Below are 18,404 nucleotides of genomic sequence, written 5' to 3'. Positions count from 1 at the left end.
CAACTGTAGGTCCCTCCCTTTGTGGAACAACATCACAAAGGGTGAACGCGCCAGTTACATATATACTCATTAGGCCGGGTCGATTTGTGGGGAGGAAAAAAAATCGCCCATTGCTCTGGGAAAATCATATACTAGGGATCAAAATAAGAAACTTTGCCGAAGGAACCATACCTCTAAAACGAATTCTGATGTCTCCCAATTTGGGTCGAACTTTTAGTGTCTTTTGTGGGGAGGCAAAAAAATCGCCCATTGCTCTGTGAAAATCATATACTAGGGATCAAAATAAGAAACTTTGACGAAGGAACCATACCTCTAAAACGAATTCTCCAATTTGGGTCGAGCTTTTTAGTTTCTTTTCTATAACTCACTTAAATTAATTTTTTCATTTACATATGTTCCGACTAAATAAATTTCTTAAGAGAAAAAATAGATATTATTATAAATAAATAATAAATATTATTAAAAATAAATAAAAATAAAGAAAAAACATAACCATTTAGCTGATTTTTTCATATAAAGGCCGAAACTGGTGATATTTTGAAATTGGGAGACATCATAATTCGTTTTAGAGCTATGGTTCCTTCGGCAAAGTTTCTTATTTTGAACCCTAGAATACGATTTTCACAGAGCAATGAGCGATTTTTAAATCGACCCGCCCTAATACTCATATATATGTATATGCCATTATGTATTGCGCGGCGACATAGATTCAAAAGGCCCAATTTTTAATGTCAGTGGGCCTGTCTACTTCAAAATCATATGCCTTATCACCACCAAAGAGGCAAATAAATTATGTGTCGAACAAACTGCCAATCCCGAAACGATTACATTAAGCAGCCTTATCAATTTAATTTAATTATTATGACTTGAGTTATAAATGCTTAATATACGACACACATACAAGCAAATTAGTGGGCATAATAAAAATATAATGTAAACTAAACGGTTGCTCTTGCTTGCTTAAAAGAAAAGTGCTTATTTAGCGCAAAAATTGAATGGTTTATATTGAATAGACGATCCGACAAACACCGATCAGTCGATTGAAGACGCGTGTACGCTTAAGTACTTTAGAAGCATATTTATCGTTAGTAAGATTTCATTTCCACAATAATAAACAAAGTCGTAGGTAAAATGGCATCGGTTGAGCAAAACGGTAGAAAAAATGATACAACTGTACAAAAAGGGAATAGTTTCGATAGTGCAACCACGAAAGCTGAAAATGTTAAAAACACTACAGCGAAATATGTGAAAAAATTAAACGGACCAATTATTCCACGTGATGTGCCTATACCTACGGAATTCAAAACATCCGATAACATACTCGATCCGTTTTGTGATCCTGCGAAGCCTCAAAAAATATCCTTTCACGACGTAACTTCCGCAGCATTTCTGATCAAAGGTGGTGTTGAGAGAACGCCATGTCCGGTAAGGAATCACGCATTTTTTTCAGTAGTTGTGGTTTGGAAAATGTGTATTTTCAAGTTATTTTCTATGATATGTACGAATATATAATATACTATATGTTGAAGATGTTCCATTTTGTATGCCATTGAATAAAACACTTAATCAAAGCGAGGTTTAAAAGATGAATAAATGAATTGTGTAATGGTGTGGGGAAACACTGTAATGCATTTAAACGAAGGTTATCAGTGATGAATTATTTAGTGTTATATGTCTAAAATCTCCATGACACTTTGATCTAAGAATTTAGTATTAAAATAATGTGTGATGTTAAGGGAAAAAAAATGTACGTATCTTTTTTATTTGGTACATACCATAAAGCAATCGGAAGAGAAGATAGGAAACTGAGAAGAAACAGCTAAAATAAATCCTCTCAATGCAAATGGCAAAAAATTAAATTAAATTAAAAGCAAAATTTTGGTTGGAAAATTGTGGGATATATAATTTTTTAACCGTAAATATGCGTTATTCGTCTGTTGAAAAATGTTTAATAACAAAAAAAATATATATATATTGAATTTCATTCTGAATTTCTACAGCCTGCATTAGAGGACCCGGTAGTCTAGAAATTACAAAAAATCGATTTAATTTTTGTGATACTTCGAAAGTATAATATCTTAAGAATATACTGTGAAATTTTCGTGCGGAAATTCCTAATATTACAGCTTCTTCAGTCCATTAACTAGGGGGAGATTGGTCCGCGCTTTCCTCTACCTCGAACTTCAAACTCGTTTATTCCGAAACGACTTTTTTCGGCCTTGCACAACATCAGTGGCTACCGCCCGTACCATGATTCAATAATAAAAGGTTTGCTCAGTAAGCAGCTTTCTCATTCCCTCTTGACAAATCGGCTCCCTTAGCAAGACACTGGGTTGCTAGCTCTAGAAATTTTGACTAAAAGTGGAGGAAAAGTAAAATTTGTAGAAAAAATATTTCATTTTCAAAATGGTCTGCTTACGAGCAACAACTCGCTCAAGAGTTTTCATCGGTATGTTCAGGACTATGGTAGTATGACATGAAATAGATACCGCTTAAGTCAGGACATGATAGAGTATTTGACGCAATCCGAGATCGAGATGGAAAATTTACAAAGCTTTATTTCTTATAATGTGGTGATTTAAACGGAACTCATGTTTTGCAAAGAGCTAGCGTTTGCTAAAGAGTTACAGCAGGAAGAATTATTGAATAGTCCCGACGCAATCGATTACATTGCAGACCTCATAATAAAAAAGTTGGCAGAATTTTGTTTCCAATGAGCTCACCTTCCTATGGATGGACGAAGTGTCCAGTGGAGGCTTAGAAAAGCGTAGTACCAGTATCAAAGAGCTTCTCATAAAAACCATCTACCGGAATCGGCTTAAAACTGCAGGGCCTTCCACTTGTGGAACGCGCGCTAAAAATAGGAGGAGGATCTCGGCGAAACACCTAACAGAATTGTACGTGCCAATTATTTATTTATTTTTAACAAAACAAAAAAAAATTTTGGATTATGTGAAATAATTTCTTGTTTTAATATTAGACTTGGCAATTTCCGCTAATCACTTTTATCTATACCATTATTTACATTTAAATATTAATTAAAATTTATTTTTTAAACCGTTCGCAGTTTGTTTCCATTTAAGTAACAAAATATAATACTATTTTGCTACCATTTTTACCAAAAAGGATTTAATTTTTTCCTTTTTATGCACCTTCTTAAATGTCACTAGTGAGCAAACCTTTAATAATTGAATCATGCGCCCGTACTAGAATCATATTATTATTTCAATTATTTCATATTTTTTTCATTAAAAAACTGAAAAAAACCGCGCTCAATAATTCAGTAATAATAGTAAAATAATTCGTATTGATATATAATACAAAGGGTCTTTCAAAAGAACAACATCTTGGTTCTAAAATCAATTATGTAAAAATTTAGATTCTTTCAGGTTTGATTTTGATTCGAAATAGCAGTTAACAATTATATGTGAAAAATTACATAATTCAAATGTTCGCCATACGCACGTTTACTGCTTAAGTCCGCCAAACAGTCAATTCATTAAAACTTTTTCTTCCGCTTTGATATTTGATTTCCGTAGTGTTGGATGAATCCAAATTGTATTACAGTGTGTCAAGCAGGTATACTTCTGTACTATGGAGGATGTAGTAAAAAAATCATCTCTTACAAACTCTGACCTTCCTTTAACCCCGGAGCGCTAACATTATTTCTTGTAGACTAGCGTCATGACCCCGCCATTTTGAAGATGATCTCTTTCAAATCCAAATTAAAAAGATCCTGTACATAAATAGTGTCTGCAATGGATTTAATTTTTATATTTAGTTAATTTTTATTCAAAATTAAGGAAAATATATTTCACTTTTATAAATTAAAAAAATGAAGCAAAACAATAGAGGAAAACATGAGACGGTTTGGGAATAAGACCGGCGCCGTCATGTTGACGAAGTATTTAACTAAAAATTGTGAATTTTGTTTTAGTGATGTATTCACAATATTTGTTGCTTTATTCACATTTCACTTATTGAGTACCTACTAGGACACTAAGTAACCGTCTATCGAGAAGTGCAAGCAGCTCGATACTCGCTCGAAATTGGTTGATTGCTCAACTGCCCAATGATTGAAATTTCGAGCTGCAAATTTCGAACAGGAAAAATGTTTACTCGAAATTTTTGAGCTCTTGAACAGTTTGAGCAGCTAAACAAAAATGTTAAATTTTATTTCGCAGCATTTCTTTGGTTTTCCAACGACTTAAACGCTTTGCATAAACAATTTTATTTGTTAAAGCTTAAAAAAAAAACTGCTGAGAAAAAAGTACAAAATAAAAATCGGAATAATTGAATTACTCGAAAAAGCTCGATATACTCGAGTGCACCCTTTAAAATTTCGAGTAATAAGTATCGAACAGGTGTGCGAGTACTCATTTTGCTCATTTGCCCGCGCTGTTCGAAAATGTGCGAACAAAACCTTTGTTCTTCTTTACTGATTCTGATTATTATCAAACAAAAAAATTAAAAAGTAATTATTACATTATACATTTTTTCCTTAATTGTGCTCCAAAATGTAGTTTCGTGCCAAGTTTCAAACTTCTACTCCCAGAGGAAGTGACACATAAATTCAATGGGGGAGTCATCAGTAGTCAAAATCGGCAATTTTCAAAACGGAATATCTCAGAAAATACTTGGCATTAATTTTCTCGATTTATAATACATTATATTACATATGTATTTATGTTAATTGACATACGAAAAAAAAAGATAACGAAGTTATGATTGGGGCGAAAATACGGCGAAACGTTTCATGTAAATATTAGTCTGCCAAGTACGGCGCACTGAGATATACCACTGTTTCCGAGAAATCATTTAACTACAACGAAAAATGTGTAAGGGAAAGTAAGAACTCCGCTTTTATCTAACGTGTAGATTTTTGACTCTTTTGAAGTGAAAGAAGTCATCACTTTGGGTTTTATACGAGCATATAAGCTGGCGGCCACCGTAGCCGAATAGGTTGTCCTACCATTCGGAAGTGCTCAAATTCGGGCACAAAACACCAATCGATAGAAACAGTTTTTTTCTAAAAACGATCGTTCCTCGGCAGATAATGGCAAATCTCTAGGTGTATTTATATCATGAAGAAGCTCTCCTACAAAAACAAATTTGCCGTTCGGAATCGGCTTAAAATTGCAGGTCCCTCCATTTTTCGAAAAATACGAAGACGTCCACCACAAGTTATAGGAAGAGCTCGACCAAACAACTAAACAAATTACTTCTATTGAACAGAGCTACATAAGAACAATTTGGTTAAAAATTTATACTAAATTGGATTCGATTGCCTTTTACCAAAAAGGAGGCATTTAATTATGCAAACAACTCGACATTCATATTTTGGACTTTATTTCAAAGAATATGTCTGCTTTCAGCAGAACAGTGCCCGTGAACAAATTGCCGTACATCGGCTTTTGATGAGCACGCCAGTATGTTGATATTTTCACATGCTGTGCTTGGCTTGCAAAATGATCTATAAATTCGTTATCAAATGAGATGGTAGTGGAATTTCCGTACGCTTGTGAAGGCGGAGCTGCACCTTCTACATATGTATATTTCAAGGCACGGTGGAACGAATACAAAGGTGGCGACATTCGCGAACCGCTACCCTGCTCGCAGTGAATTTGACAAAATCAGCTGATTTTCTGACGTAAAAATAGTTATTTTCATGCACGCGATGCAATTGTTAATTTTTTTTGATAACATTTAACTGTCACATTTTGGTATTTTCGTGCTCAAAAACTCGAAAAGAAGTACAAATTGAGAGAGCAAACACACTGTTGATTGTTGAGGGGAAGCTGAATTTTTTTATTGAATACATTTTTACTTTAAGAATTCGCTCGTAAGAAAAAGAGTTGTTAAAAAAAATTTAAAGCAAAAGTTTAAAGACGAATAAATTAATATACGAAGAGAGTGCATCTACTTGATAGGTATGCGAGGTATAATAGTATAATTAGCGATTTTCCATTGATTCAACATTTTTTAATTGCCCGCCACAAAAACGTGTCAGTTCCAGTTTCTCATTTTCGTACTTTTTGCTTGCTTTGTTCTCTGTAAGCAAAACATTTTAAATTATTAGGAAATTAGCTAGTATAGATTTTATGGTTTTTCATTTTCATTGTTATTCACTAGCGAACTTCCTCTACAGCGCTCTTCTTTTTCATGTTTATTGATTACACAGGCCTGCGAAATTTAACTTTTTTCAGTTTCCAGAATGGCTGTACTTGTTTCTTGTAGTTTTTTATGCGCTGAAAACGAATCTGACCTTCAAAATGCTCCATCACGTCAGGATTTTTGGTAAATGAAGCCTAAAAGGTCAAAAAATGGCCATTTTAGCCATTTTTGATAATTTTTTTGGGATAGAGTACAACTCTTTAGCTTTAAAACCAATTTTTTAAAATTATTGTACGATTTTTAAAAAAAAAGTTATGACATTTTGAAATTAACAGTTTCAGTTACGTATACGTAGGGTATAACGTCTATTGGCGTAACTGAAACTGTTAATTTCAAAAAAAAAAAAATTTTCTATCCCAAAAAAAATTATCAAAAATGGCTAAAATGGCCATTTTTTGACCTTTTAGGCTTCATTTACCAAAAATCCTGACGTGATGGAGCATTTTGAAGGTCAGATTCGTTTTCAGCGCATAAAAAACTACAAGAAACAAGTGCAGCCATTCTAGAAACTCACCCTCGCAGGACTGTGTTATTATATAGTATCATAGCAAGAACCACCCAGCCGGTTGATGCAATCTAATAAGCTTCTTCTTTAACTGCCTATCCACTGATGGATATTGGCGGTCACATTTATTAATAAAAATTATTTCTTACTACAAACTTATTTATATTACACTATTATATTTAAATTATATTACCAATAAAACCGGAATATGCTTTTCTGTCTTGGGCCGTGTGGATGAGTTTCCCAATCGTCCTCAATCCTGTCCATTCGCTGATGTTTCTCAAACAGAACATCTGTTTTCATGCTATGCCCCTTTTTTCTTCTGCTTTGTCCGCGATTAGTAGTTGGGTAATTCATATTTCGCTCCACGGATGAAGTGTCCCAGGTAGGCTGTTTTGCGGCGTTTAACATTTTGCAGCAATTGTCGCTCTTTCCTGCATCTTCTGAGAACTTCTACGATTGTTACACGGTCAGTCCACGAAATTTTTAGCATACGACGGTAGCACCACATTTGAAATGCTTCTATTTTATTCATCATTGCTGTTTAAGAACCCACACTTCTACTCCGTATAGAAATACAGACCAAAAACAATATTTCATACACCGCATACGCAACTTTATATTTAATTCTCGATTGGTCAGAACTTTTGTGTATTTTAAAAAAGCCTTTCTGGCTATCTCGATCGTCACCTTATTTCTTTACCCGGGCTCCATGCATGATTTAGCCAGCAGTCCAAATGTTTGAATCAGTTTACACGGGTTCACAGTTCACACAGTTCAGGTTGATCATCTATTTTCAAGGCAGTGTTCAAATACGGATTTTCTGTTCTGCTTACAATCGTGAATTTTGTTTTTCTAAGTTTATGCCTAAGCCATAAGATTTGTTTTTCTAATTTACCGTATTGTTGAAACACTGCAAATCATCCAAGATGTCGGATAGAAGTGGTGTATCATCAGCGTAACGTATATTATTTATGTATTGCCCATTGATTTTTATTCCTTTCTGAATTTCGCCAATCGCCTCTTGGAAAATGAGATCCGAGTAAATGTTAAAGAACAATGGAGACAACACACATCCTTGTCACCCTCCACGATTTATTGCAATATCATTTGTGACATTGTTGTTAGCGTGTACCTCAGTTACTTTATTCCAATACAAATTTACAATACATGGTATGTCTTTTCCATCAATATTTAGTTTATATAGAATTTCCATCAAGGTGCTATGCTGTACTCTGTCGAAGGCCTTTTTGTAATCCACAAAACACATAAATACATCTTTTTTGGCATCTCTACAGTTCTGCACAAGAACTTGGATACAAAACAATGCCACTCTTGTGCCCCTGGCATCTTTGAAGCCAAACTGCAAACGGCCCATTGCTTTGAACAGCTTTGAACAGCTTTGTTATTTTTTTATGCTTTTAATGCTTTTATGATTTCTGAGCGTGTTATTGATGGGCCAATTAACTCTGAACAAGTCACAACGTTGGTGCTTGGCCTCGAGTTGTGAGTAAATAGTTCATGAATATAAAGAATTTTCCAATAACAGGTGTTATTTTGAATAGAAAATAGATGATTAACGATTTTTATGACCGGAATTGGATGGTATTGATCTGGACAACGTTTATTTTCAACGAGACGGCGCTACGTGCCACACAAGCAACGAAACCATTGATCTTATATGGGAAAAGTTTCCATACCGTGTTACCTCTCGAAGAGGTGATCACAATTGGCCACCAAGATCTCGAGATCTTGTCATTTAACACCTTGTGACTTTTTTCTTTGGGGCCACGTGAAAGAGAAGGTCTACTCCAACAGCGCAGGGTCGATTCAAAACCTCAAAGATGGAATTCGTGGGGCTATCGAGGACAAAGGGCAGCCACTTTGCAAATCGGTTATGGAAAATTTCATGAAAAGGATATTGTCCTGTAAGCGTGTAAAAAATAGGACTTTTCTTTGAATACCCAAATAGCATCTTTTTTGGGACTTTTGGGTTACCCATGAAATTTTTGCAACACGAATTTTTGTTCCTATGAGTTTTTGCACGCGAACATATTCTTCGTGATTGATGTTACGGTATTTTCGTCCTATATTCAATAGCTCTAATATTTCAGCTGCAATCCACTTTTGCTTTGATTTATGCTTTTTTATTCCTATTATTTTTTCAGCAAATTCAGTTAGTTGTTTCGTTGCTTTTTACCAATCAGAGTATCGAAATTGATCTGTAGTGAAGAGACAGTTTTGTCGAATATATTGATTTATTTTATTTGAAAGCCTGCCCGCAATATCGTCTTCTTTTAATTTGTTCACATCCAGCTTTTTTACTTGTGAGTGTTTTCGAATTTTAGCTGGCTTTACAATTTTCTTCCTATAATCTATTCATTTTAATCTATCAATCCTAGTTTTATATACATCTGTGCACATGTGGCGCTATTGCACTATTTTCTTTGATATAAATAATCTTTGTTTTTGTCTCATTTGAGAGCCAAAAGCTTCGGCGCGCTCGTAAACAAACAAATACCAAAGTCATTAGGAGAAATGTGGCGATTAGAAAGCTTTATCAGTTTTTAATTGAAAGTTCGCTTGACCCCTCCTTACATAACTGCTATTAATTTAGCCATTTAAGCGTGTGCACGTACTTATGTACATATATACATTTAATGTTTATTATAATTTTATTTATTATATTTATATTTACTATCTCTTAATTTATATTTATATTTTATTTCGCTCTTTTCAGCGCTCTACGTTATCCGATTCATATCGCATGGATTTATATTTTAAAAAGGACTTTCTACAAGTCACTGGCAGGTAAATAAAAAGTCGAATTAAAATAAGTGAAAGGAGGCAAACAATTAATGAGCGAATTTTGTTTTTTAATAACGTTTTTAATAAATAAAAAAAAAGAATTTGAGTGATGGAAACTTTTATTTTGTCCTTTATGCACTCTATTGCCTGTCTGTTTGTATACTGCAGCTGTCTAGTTCTTCTTTTTCTTGATTGGTGCGATAACCCCTTATGCGATTCTGGCCGACTTCAACAAAGCGCGCCAGTCATTTCTTTCTCGTGCTAACCGACGCTAGTTGGAAACACCAAGAGAAGCCAAGTCATTCTCCACCTGATCTTTTCAACGCAAAAAGGCCTTCTTTTTCTTCTGATACCACCAGCTGGTACTTTCAATGATAAAAATCAAGACGCACGCCACAAATGAGAGGAGGTGCTCGGCCAAACACCCAGTAAAGGGGTGAACTATATAAATACATTTTTATGTATTCATAATATTTCTACTGCTATTAACAAACCTTCGCTATTCGCTTCATTTAAAAGTTGTTTAGATTTCCTTTGCTTACAGCGAACAGAAGATTCAGAAAAGTTTGCTTTTGGTCTTCCTACCTTAGAACTTATATTTATTGCGTGAAGTTAATGGCCCTACATTAAGAACGTATTTTGTAAAGTCTTCGCTCTCCGAAAGCCAACTTTATGTGCTAGAATACGGAAATTCACTCGGCATGTAAGCTTCAACTTTGAGGCGAATTCGAGGCACGCCTTTTTAACACGCTCACCTCATTTTTCAACATCTGCTTCCTTTCGAGTTGATGTTAAACATTTTTCCAATACCACATCACGCGGTTTTTTTGCTATTTTCCCAAACCTTAAAAAGTTATTTCCGAGGTGTTGCGAGGTTTAGTTCCCTAACAGTCAGGGTAACAATGTCTGTAATTTCTATGCTAAAGGTCATTTTGGTAATGGATTGGATGGAACTGATGGAACTATCGGATGTGTTTTTAAGAGCTTGGGAATTTAAATTGTAATTCAAACCAAAAATATAAATGGTATGAATTTTATTTAATTATAAACTGGTAGATAATTTCACGGCATGTATTTTTGGCATATAATATCTGGCATATGTCCGCCGCGGATCCTTTTTATCAGCCCAATTTTGGTCGTATGGCGTCCATGGTGGGTTGAATATTGCAGTAAATCGATTGTTAAGGGTGTTGCATGGCAAGTTGTGCCGTCTTAATGGAATCAAATGCCGTCGGCGTATAGCTGATTAAGGCGTTCGCCTGAACTTCGTGAACAGATTTATTTTATTTCAAAGTAAATTTCCAAAATTTAGAAGCGCTGTTCGGGCGTTAAATGATTCGCAATGACTTGCCTAACCTTATTGAACACAAATGTTAGCTCAGTTTGCCATTCTCAGCTATCAAACCATCATAATTGTGCAGCTTTACAGCTCCTGGTGAGCTTTAGTTTCGTAAACGATTTATTTCCATGCGTCTCGCTCCTCGGTAACAGGTTTTCAGTTTCTTACACCCAGTGTCCTTAGACCCCTGAGAACTCTTTGAAACCATGTTAGTCTTGGACGTGCTCGCGGTTCAGGCGCTACGTATTACACAATTGATTTCTGGGGGCGGTCATCTCTCATGTGCGTAATATGACCCAACCATTGCAGTCTTAGGGCCTAGATGTATTGTCGGAGAACATTATTTCTTTTAATTGTGACATCCTAAAAAGTCACAACGCCAAAGAAAGGGAAGATTCATGCTACCTAGAAATTCATGTTTCTGTATACATTCTGTCAAAAAAAAATATCGGAAGTTGTTCATTTAAAAAGCGCGCGTTACACATATGTATGTCTAAATTTTTTTGCTGGAATGTTGGTACAACTAACCTCTATAGTTTCGCAGAGTTTGAGGTGATCTGTCAATTAGTTTGTTTTTGGCATTTAATTATATCAGTCAACCGCAGGTGTGCTCTGCGATCAAACAAAGAATTTCTCATAAATTTTGTGTTTCGAACGGGATTTCCTGTGCCAAATCATTGAAAAGGTTGCAGAAAGCCTATGGCGAGTGTGCGGATGAAAACGTCGACAAAGTGAAGGAAATGGTGCTGGAAAATCATTATTTAAGTTTTAGGGAGGTAGCTCGTGCCCTTAGCGTGTCTGACGAATCAATTCGCAACATTTTACACCATCAATTGGGCATGAGACGCGTAGCTGCTCGACTCGTTCCAAGAGAGTTGAATTTCTTTCAAAAAATTCATCGGAAGAAGGTGGCTGAAGACATGCTTAAGCAAGTGAATTCGGTCCCAACGTTTATCCAGCGCATCAAAACAGGAGATGAGACGTGGGTATATGGGTTTGACATGCAAACCAGTCAACAGGCGGCTGAATGGCGCTATCCACATGAGCCGAAACCCAAAAAACCACGTCAAAGTCGGTCAAAAGTGAAAGCCATGCTACTCATTTTCTTTGATTAGCGTGGTGTTGTGCACTCGGAATTCGTTCCAAGTTAGAAGTTATGTGACGTTTGAGGGAGGGTATGCGTAGGAAATGGCCCTCTTTGTGGAAACAAAACGAATGGATCTTACACCATGATAACGCACCGTCTCACAAGGCTCATATTGTGAAAACTTGTATGACCAGAAATTCGACAAATATCATCGAACAACCACCGTATTCGCCGGATTTAGCACCCTCTGATTTTCTTATTTTCCCAAAGCTTAAATTTCCACTCTGCGGACGACACTTTTAGTTGATAGAGCCCATTAAAGAGAGTTCCCTGAAAAAGGCGTTTAAAAGGTGCGGCGATGACTGAACTAATCGTTGGCCAATGTGTATTGCTTCCAATGGAGCCTATTTTGAAGGCGACCAAATAAATTTTGATGATTAAACAATTATTTTGTGTTTTATTGAACAATTCTCGGTACTTTTTTGACAGAATGTATAATTGCCTAATGTGTAAAAGTAAAATTTCTTACTTGCTGTTTCCATGTTGAATTTAATACAAAGCTTCCAACAACACAGGAACTCACTTTTGAAAGCTGTGATCAGCTACCTGCTGATAGTAGCACTCAGGTGAATCATTTCCAAGCACACGGTTTGACAATAATCTTTATTTCGCTGTTACTATTTTACAAGGTGGCGCAAAATTAATTACCTTATCAGAAGATGTATAAAAAATAAAAAAAAATCCCTCACTCAAAATCATTTTTTAGTTAGAAAAAGAAGTTTTTCAGAAACAAAAAGGGATGATTAATTTTGTATGTATGTGACCCATTTTCAATCGCTCAGGCACAATATTTTATAATTTATAACCATTGTTCATAGTTACCGTTCCTCTCCGATTTCAGCAGGCTCGTTACGTTTTATAAAAGTATCGCCGACTTCAATTCGGCCCATAGTGTTCTTTTGGGTCAACTCGTTTGTCATCGTAAGGATGACTCATCCTAAGGATGACAAGCTTCTTCTTGAGAGCAACTTTATGTATGCAAATGGCTTCAGTTGATTTTCTGGTTAATTTTCAGTCCCTGGGTAATTAAATAAGTTTTCATATGCCGATCCAACTTCACGCTTTTCACGATTTAGTCGACATTTTCGATGTATAGCCTATCAGAGCGTGCACCAATATCGATATTTGATTAGCAGAAAGCAATCGTTGAAGTCTTCGTTTTGCCTTTGCATTTGATACTACATTGGACCTATAAACAGCACAAATTTTTTTGGCCTCCTGCATCGACTTTTCATACTGATCATAGTGGTACCTACTAAAGAATGCATCAAATACTCTCTTTTTTTTCTTTACTGTGTACACTTCAGCACACACTTGGCTTCAAGAAATACAAAAATATCAAAGAACGTCTTTTGAAGTGTAACGCTGTCTCAATAACATTCATTTATCACCGCCTGTGAAAGGTCTTCCACTGATTAAGTGAATTTATGACCGCCAAGTCCAAAGTGCAAAACAAAAGGTTTCGTGTGATTACCTATCGATCGGCACATGTGAACCATTTTTAAATTATACGGATGTACAAGTATGTATAATCGTATGCCTGTCCTTACACACATACATGTCTGACATTGTAATGCGATCAATTATAATAATATCACTCAAGTTTACTCAAGTGTTATCACTTAATTTTGTAAGAATGCATTTAACATCCAATTACAATTGCAAAAAATATAGTAGTTCATAACAGCTGATAGTGTAGTGACATAGGACCAGTAGGAATTTGGAATTTGTATGTATGTACAAGCAGAAGGGCTAAAGATTTCAATGGAGTGGTCAATTACGATCGTTCACATGTCTAACATATGCCTGTTTACCTTGCCAAATCGATTATCTCCATCATTTTTTGAATAGTAAATATTAAATTTTAATATCGAAGCACTTGATTAGCTCCTAACTGTACATATTCAAAACAAATTTCTCTAATAATTAGTATGATATTAACAACACTAAATGACAAAATCTTTTTTGCCATTGAATAAAAAATAATTAAAAAAAAATCTACGTAATCCGCTGCACTATTTTGCTTCTCCTACGGAGGCATCTCACACTAAATAAGTACAAGAAAAATAAAATATAAATTAATTGTATTCGAACTGCCACAAGTGCAGATACATTTTAATTTTTTTGTAAATTGCTATAACATTAAGACGGAAGGTGTTAATAAGAATTATTTGAGTAAGGAGAATATTGAATCGGATGGTTCGTCAATACAAAGTATTGGCAGAAAGTTCGGATCAAGAAAACTATTTTGTATTTAATCGGATTCGTCGTCTGATCACATCAATCAAAAAATCGTAGCAAATAATTCGACTGGACGAAAAAGAAGCTGTAATCCCAGCAAATGGGACCGAAATGCCTAAAAGCGTGATAGAATAAAAGGTTTAGAAGGTGATGTTTAATATCTGAAAAAAGTGCAATGAAAAAATCATTTCGAATTAAAAGCTGCCATGGAGTGATTTTATTAGTTAGATAGTCAAGTTGAGCAAAATGGTTTTTTAAAAGCATGTATCACATCATGTACAGGGTGGGCTATCTTTTATGTCGGTGTGAAAACATTGAATAACTTTGTAAAGAAAAAAAAAACAACTGATTTGTATAAGTGGGGTATTTTTATTTGGTTTGGTTATTTTGTTTGGTTATTTATTAAAACTATTTTTTAAATACAATATCAATCAAGTGGCTACTTTTCTTAGCAATGACAAATTGCGATCTTTTTCCTGCGTTTGTCATCACCTTGTCAAGCATTTCGGGTTTTATAGCGCCGATTTCGGCACGAATATTTGGCTTAAGTTGGTCAATAGTCGGCGGCTTGTTGTCGTAAACCTTACTTTTCAGATAACCTCACAAAAAGAAGTCCGGGGAGGTTAAATTAGGTGACCTGGTGGGCCAGTCGAGGTCGCCTATTTTTGACACTAGACGTCCCGGGAGTTTTCGTTACAGAAATTCAATTTTTGTATTCGCAGTGTGGCATGGCGCAACGTCTTATTGAAACCAGTAACCGTTTAAACCTTTCTCACGCATTTGCGGGCAGGCCTAATGAGCCAACATCCATCGATATCGGTTTCCATCGATTTCGTTTTCTCAGTAAAAATATGACCCAATGATGGTTTTGGCGCAAATGCCGGCCAAATATTTAGTTACTTTCCGGTCATGCAATGGCTTTTCATGGATCTCGTGTAGATTCTCAGTTCCCCAAATGCGGCAATTTTGTTTATTCACTCTGCCAGAGAGGTTAAAGTGTGCCTCGTCAGTCATGGACTTTGAGGAGCTTTTTCTTGAGAGAAATATACAGGTTTATCTATGATTGCTAATGCCTTGTTTGGACTGTCGCCGGTCAATGGGGGGCGACTATTAGAAACAACCTTTCATATAATTTTATGCTTCATATCCACTGTAGGTTTCCAACCCGGCCCCTACCAAATGGTAGTCATGAAAAGTTTCACGATTATATTAAATATTTCTTTGCTAATTAAAAATTCCTTATAGTTTCAAAGAACGCGGTGCTCGTTATGCCCTACTCTCCCTCACCGATGAACAGAAGAAGACTGGCGTTATATCAGCCTCGCTGGGAAATCATGCACAGGTATTACCAACATTTAGATTTTCAAAATAATAAATACAAACTTAACTTTCGTTACCGTTTTCAGGCACTCAGTTACCATGGCTGGAAGTTAAATATACCCGTTACAGTGGTGATGCCGAAAGCAGCACCTATGATGAAAATTCAAAAATGTCGCAATTACAAAGCGAATGTTGTTGTTGAGGGCAAAGACATGGCCGAAGCTAAAGCGCTTGCAATGAAAATGGCACAGGATAACGGTCTGCTCTATATCAATGGTTACGACCATCCATACATTATGGCCGGACAGGGCACAATCGGCTTGGAGATACTGGAGCAGGTGCCCAATCCGGACGCTGTGATTATACCGGTTGGTGGCGGTGGACTTATAGCCGGTATTGCAACGGCAATTAAAGCCTTATCGCCTACTACTAAAGTTATTGTGAGTTGAATTCTCATTAATTGACTATAAAAAAAAAAAGAAAGTCTTTGCTATTACTAGGGTGTTGAGTCAGAGAAATGTCCGAGCTTTTCGAATGCGATCGAAAACAATGGCCCTATATATACACCTATTGAAAATACTTTAGCAGACGGTTTGGCGGTGCCTAAGGTGGGCTATAATGCCTACGTAACGGCGGTACCTCTCATTGATAAAATGGTAGTGGTGAAGGAGGAATGGATTGCTCTAGCCATTTTACGTTTGGTGGAAGAAGAGAAATGTGTGGTGGAAGGTGCCGGCGCTTCTGGATTGGCAGCTATATTGGCGGGACACTTGAAAGAACTGCATGGCAAAAAGTAAGTATTGAGTTGGGGAGCATGTTCATAGCGTTTTTATATTTTCTTTTATTTTACAACGATTTGTTTGCTGTTTGGCAAAGGGTAAGAGTTCATTCGGTATAACTCTTTCTGCTCTACAAAACTATGGTAATTGTATTTTCGAGGTATTTAATTTTGTATTAGTTTTGAAGCTTAGAAATGGAATACGCAGGAGGTAAAAATCAACATTTTGCTTTTCGTTGAGGTCAAAAAGCTGCTGAAGCAGCCCGGACCATTGCGACGTGTATGGGAAGGGAGTCTACAGCACTGAAATGTTTTGCAAAGTTCAAAAATGGCGACTTTGACGGCGATGACACGTCCCGCAGCGGCAGGTTTTCTGAATTCGATGAAGAACGTCTCAAATCACTTTTGAAGGAGAATGGCCGCCAAACCAGTCATGAATTGACAAAAAAAATGAACTGAGATCATAAAACGATTCTCAGTCACCTTCACTCTATGAAATTTACCGAAAATTGGGAGCCTAGGTGCCTCACAAGCTGGACAAAAAAAAAAAACAAAGAAAGTCGCCTTCAAATTACTTCTCAGCATCTCGCCCTCGATCGAACAACAGGCGGTGATAAATAGTACCAGAAAAAGGAGTGGGTGGCTCTAGGAGATACGTTAAGGTCGAGAGTCAAACTGGATCTTCGTCCAAAGAAGATTATGATATGTGTTTGGTAAGACTGGGAAGGTATGGTGCACTGGGAATTGCTCGAAAAGAATGCCATGGTCAACGAGGAGCCTCTACATTGCCCAGCTACACCGTGTGAATGAGGCTATTCGACTGAAAAAACCTGATCGACATGGTCAAACCGTACTCCTTCACGACAACGCCAGGCCCCATGTTGCACAAGTCGTCAAAGCCGCACTCCAGGAGCTCGAATGGGAGGTCCTTTAGCGTCCGCCGTATTCTTCGGACCTTGTACCGACAGATTACCATCTTTTCCGCGCTCTAACAAATCATATGAAGAGCGTTACCTTCGATGACAAAGAGGTCCTTATAAACTGGCTCAATAACTTCTTTGACACCAGACCAGGCGATTTTTGGCGGAACGGCATCAAAGTTAGGTTAGGTCGAGAGGTGGGAAAAGATTGTAAACAGCATCGGCGAAAATATAATTGATTATTTTATTGATATAATTATTGTTTTTTGTTTATGAACTTATTCCCCAACCTAATAGACAAAAATCTAGTTAAATAAAATGCCATTAACCCTTCTGGTATGTAATAAACTCAAATTTGTACAGAGTCGTGATACTCCTGTGCGGTGGCAATATAGACACAACAGTATTTGGACGATGTTTGGAGCGTGGTCTCGCTGCTGAGGGACGTTTAGTTAAATTCCATGCAGAAGTTAGTGATCGGCCTGGTGGTATTTACGAACTCTGCGATATACTCTCACAATTAGGTGTCTCCATCAAGGATATAATGCATGAACGGGCTTGGCTCAAAGACATCTACACAGTGGAGGTGAGTTCTGAAGAATTCTTGTGGCCAGGGTAGGTCTGCTAATAACACCAACTTCATTTCTTTTATTTTGCAAACAGTTCTTTCTTTAAAAATGCAAGATTTTAATAATTGCTTGTTTTCTTCTTCTAGGTGAAAGTAGTTTGTGAGACCCGTGACTGGGCTCATAGCATGGAATTGAAAAATGAGTTGAAAAAACGCTACGCAAATGTGGAATTCAGTGAGGAGCCTTTGGCCTTAAATTATAGCTTAGCTAATTAACGGCTCAAATTGAAGCTTGAATTGTGATTTATTTACTTAGTTTTTTAATATAAGTATATAAATAGAAATAGTCAATAATTGAGCATTGATGTAGGTGTGAAGAAAAAGAAAATAATCGGTCAAATATTTCTAAACTTTATACATCATAACTTGAATAGTTATTTGAGATTTTCTCTTATTGAAAAAAAAAATAATAAAATAAATATTCTTTCGAATGGTGCTAACAAGAGAGAGTAGCTATAACAAAGTATAGGAATACAGGTATATAGAATAAGCCATACCACAGGTAAAAAGGTAGGAGATAATATCTCTCTAGTACGCGTGGTAG

The 18,404-nt window shown here is 36.2% G+C and overlaps 1 protein-coding gene across 1 annotated transcript; it reads left to right on the top strand.

Moving 5' to 3' along the window:
• Nucleotides 1-1,017: 1,017 nt before the first annotated feature.
• On the top strand, nucleotides 1,018-18,305 carry LOC129236021 (L-threonine ammonia-lyase-like). The gene is made up of 7 exons (XM_054870185.1): nucleotides 1,018-1,425; nucleotides 9,420-9,490; nucleotides 15,460-15,556; nucleotides 15,621-15,974; nucleotides 16,035-16,327; nucleotides 17,596-17,818; nucleotides 17,948-18,305. The coding sequence occupies exons 1-7, from the start codon at nucleotides 1,132-1,134 to the stop codon at nucleotides 18,074-18,076; spliced, it is 1,461 nt and encodes a 486-aa protein (XP_054726160.1). The 5' UTR covers nucleotides 1,018-1,131; the 3' UTR covers nucleotides 18,077-18,305.
• Nucleotides 18,306-18,404: the final 99 nt, after the last annotated feature.

This window comes from Anastrepha obliqua, chromosome 1 (genome assembly GCF_027943255.1).
Source record: "Anastrepha obliqua isolate idAnaObli1 chromosome 1, idAnaObli1_1.0, whole genome shotgun sequence".
In the NCBI taxonomy this organism is placed as follows: Eukaryota; Metazoa; Arthropoda; class Insecta; order Diptera; family Tephritidae; genus Anastrepha; species Anastrepha obliqua.
This window is presented reverse-complemented; position numbering and strand designations above follow the sequence as displayed.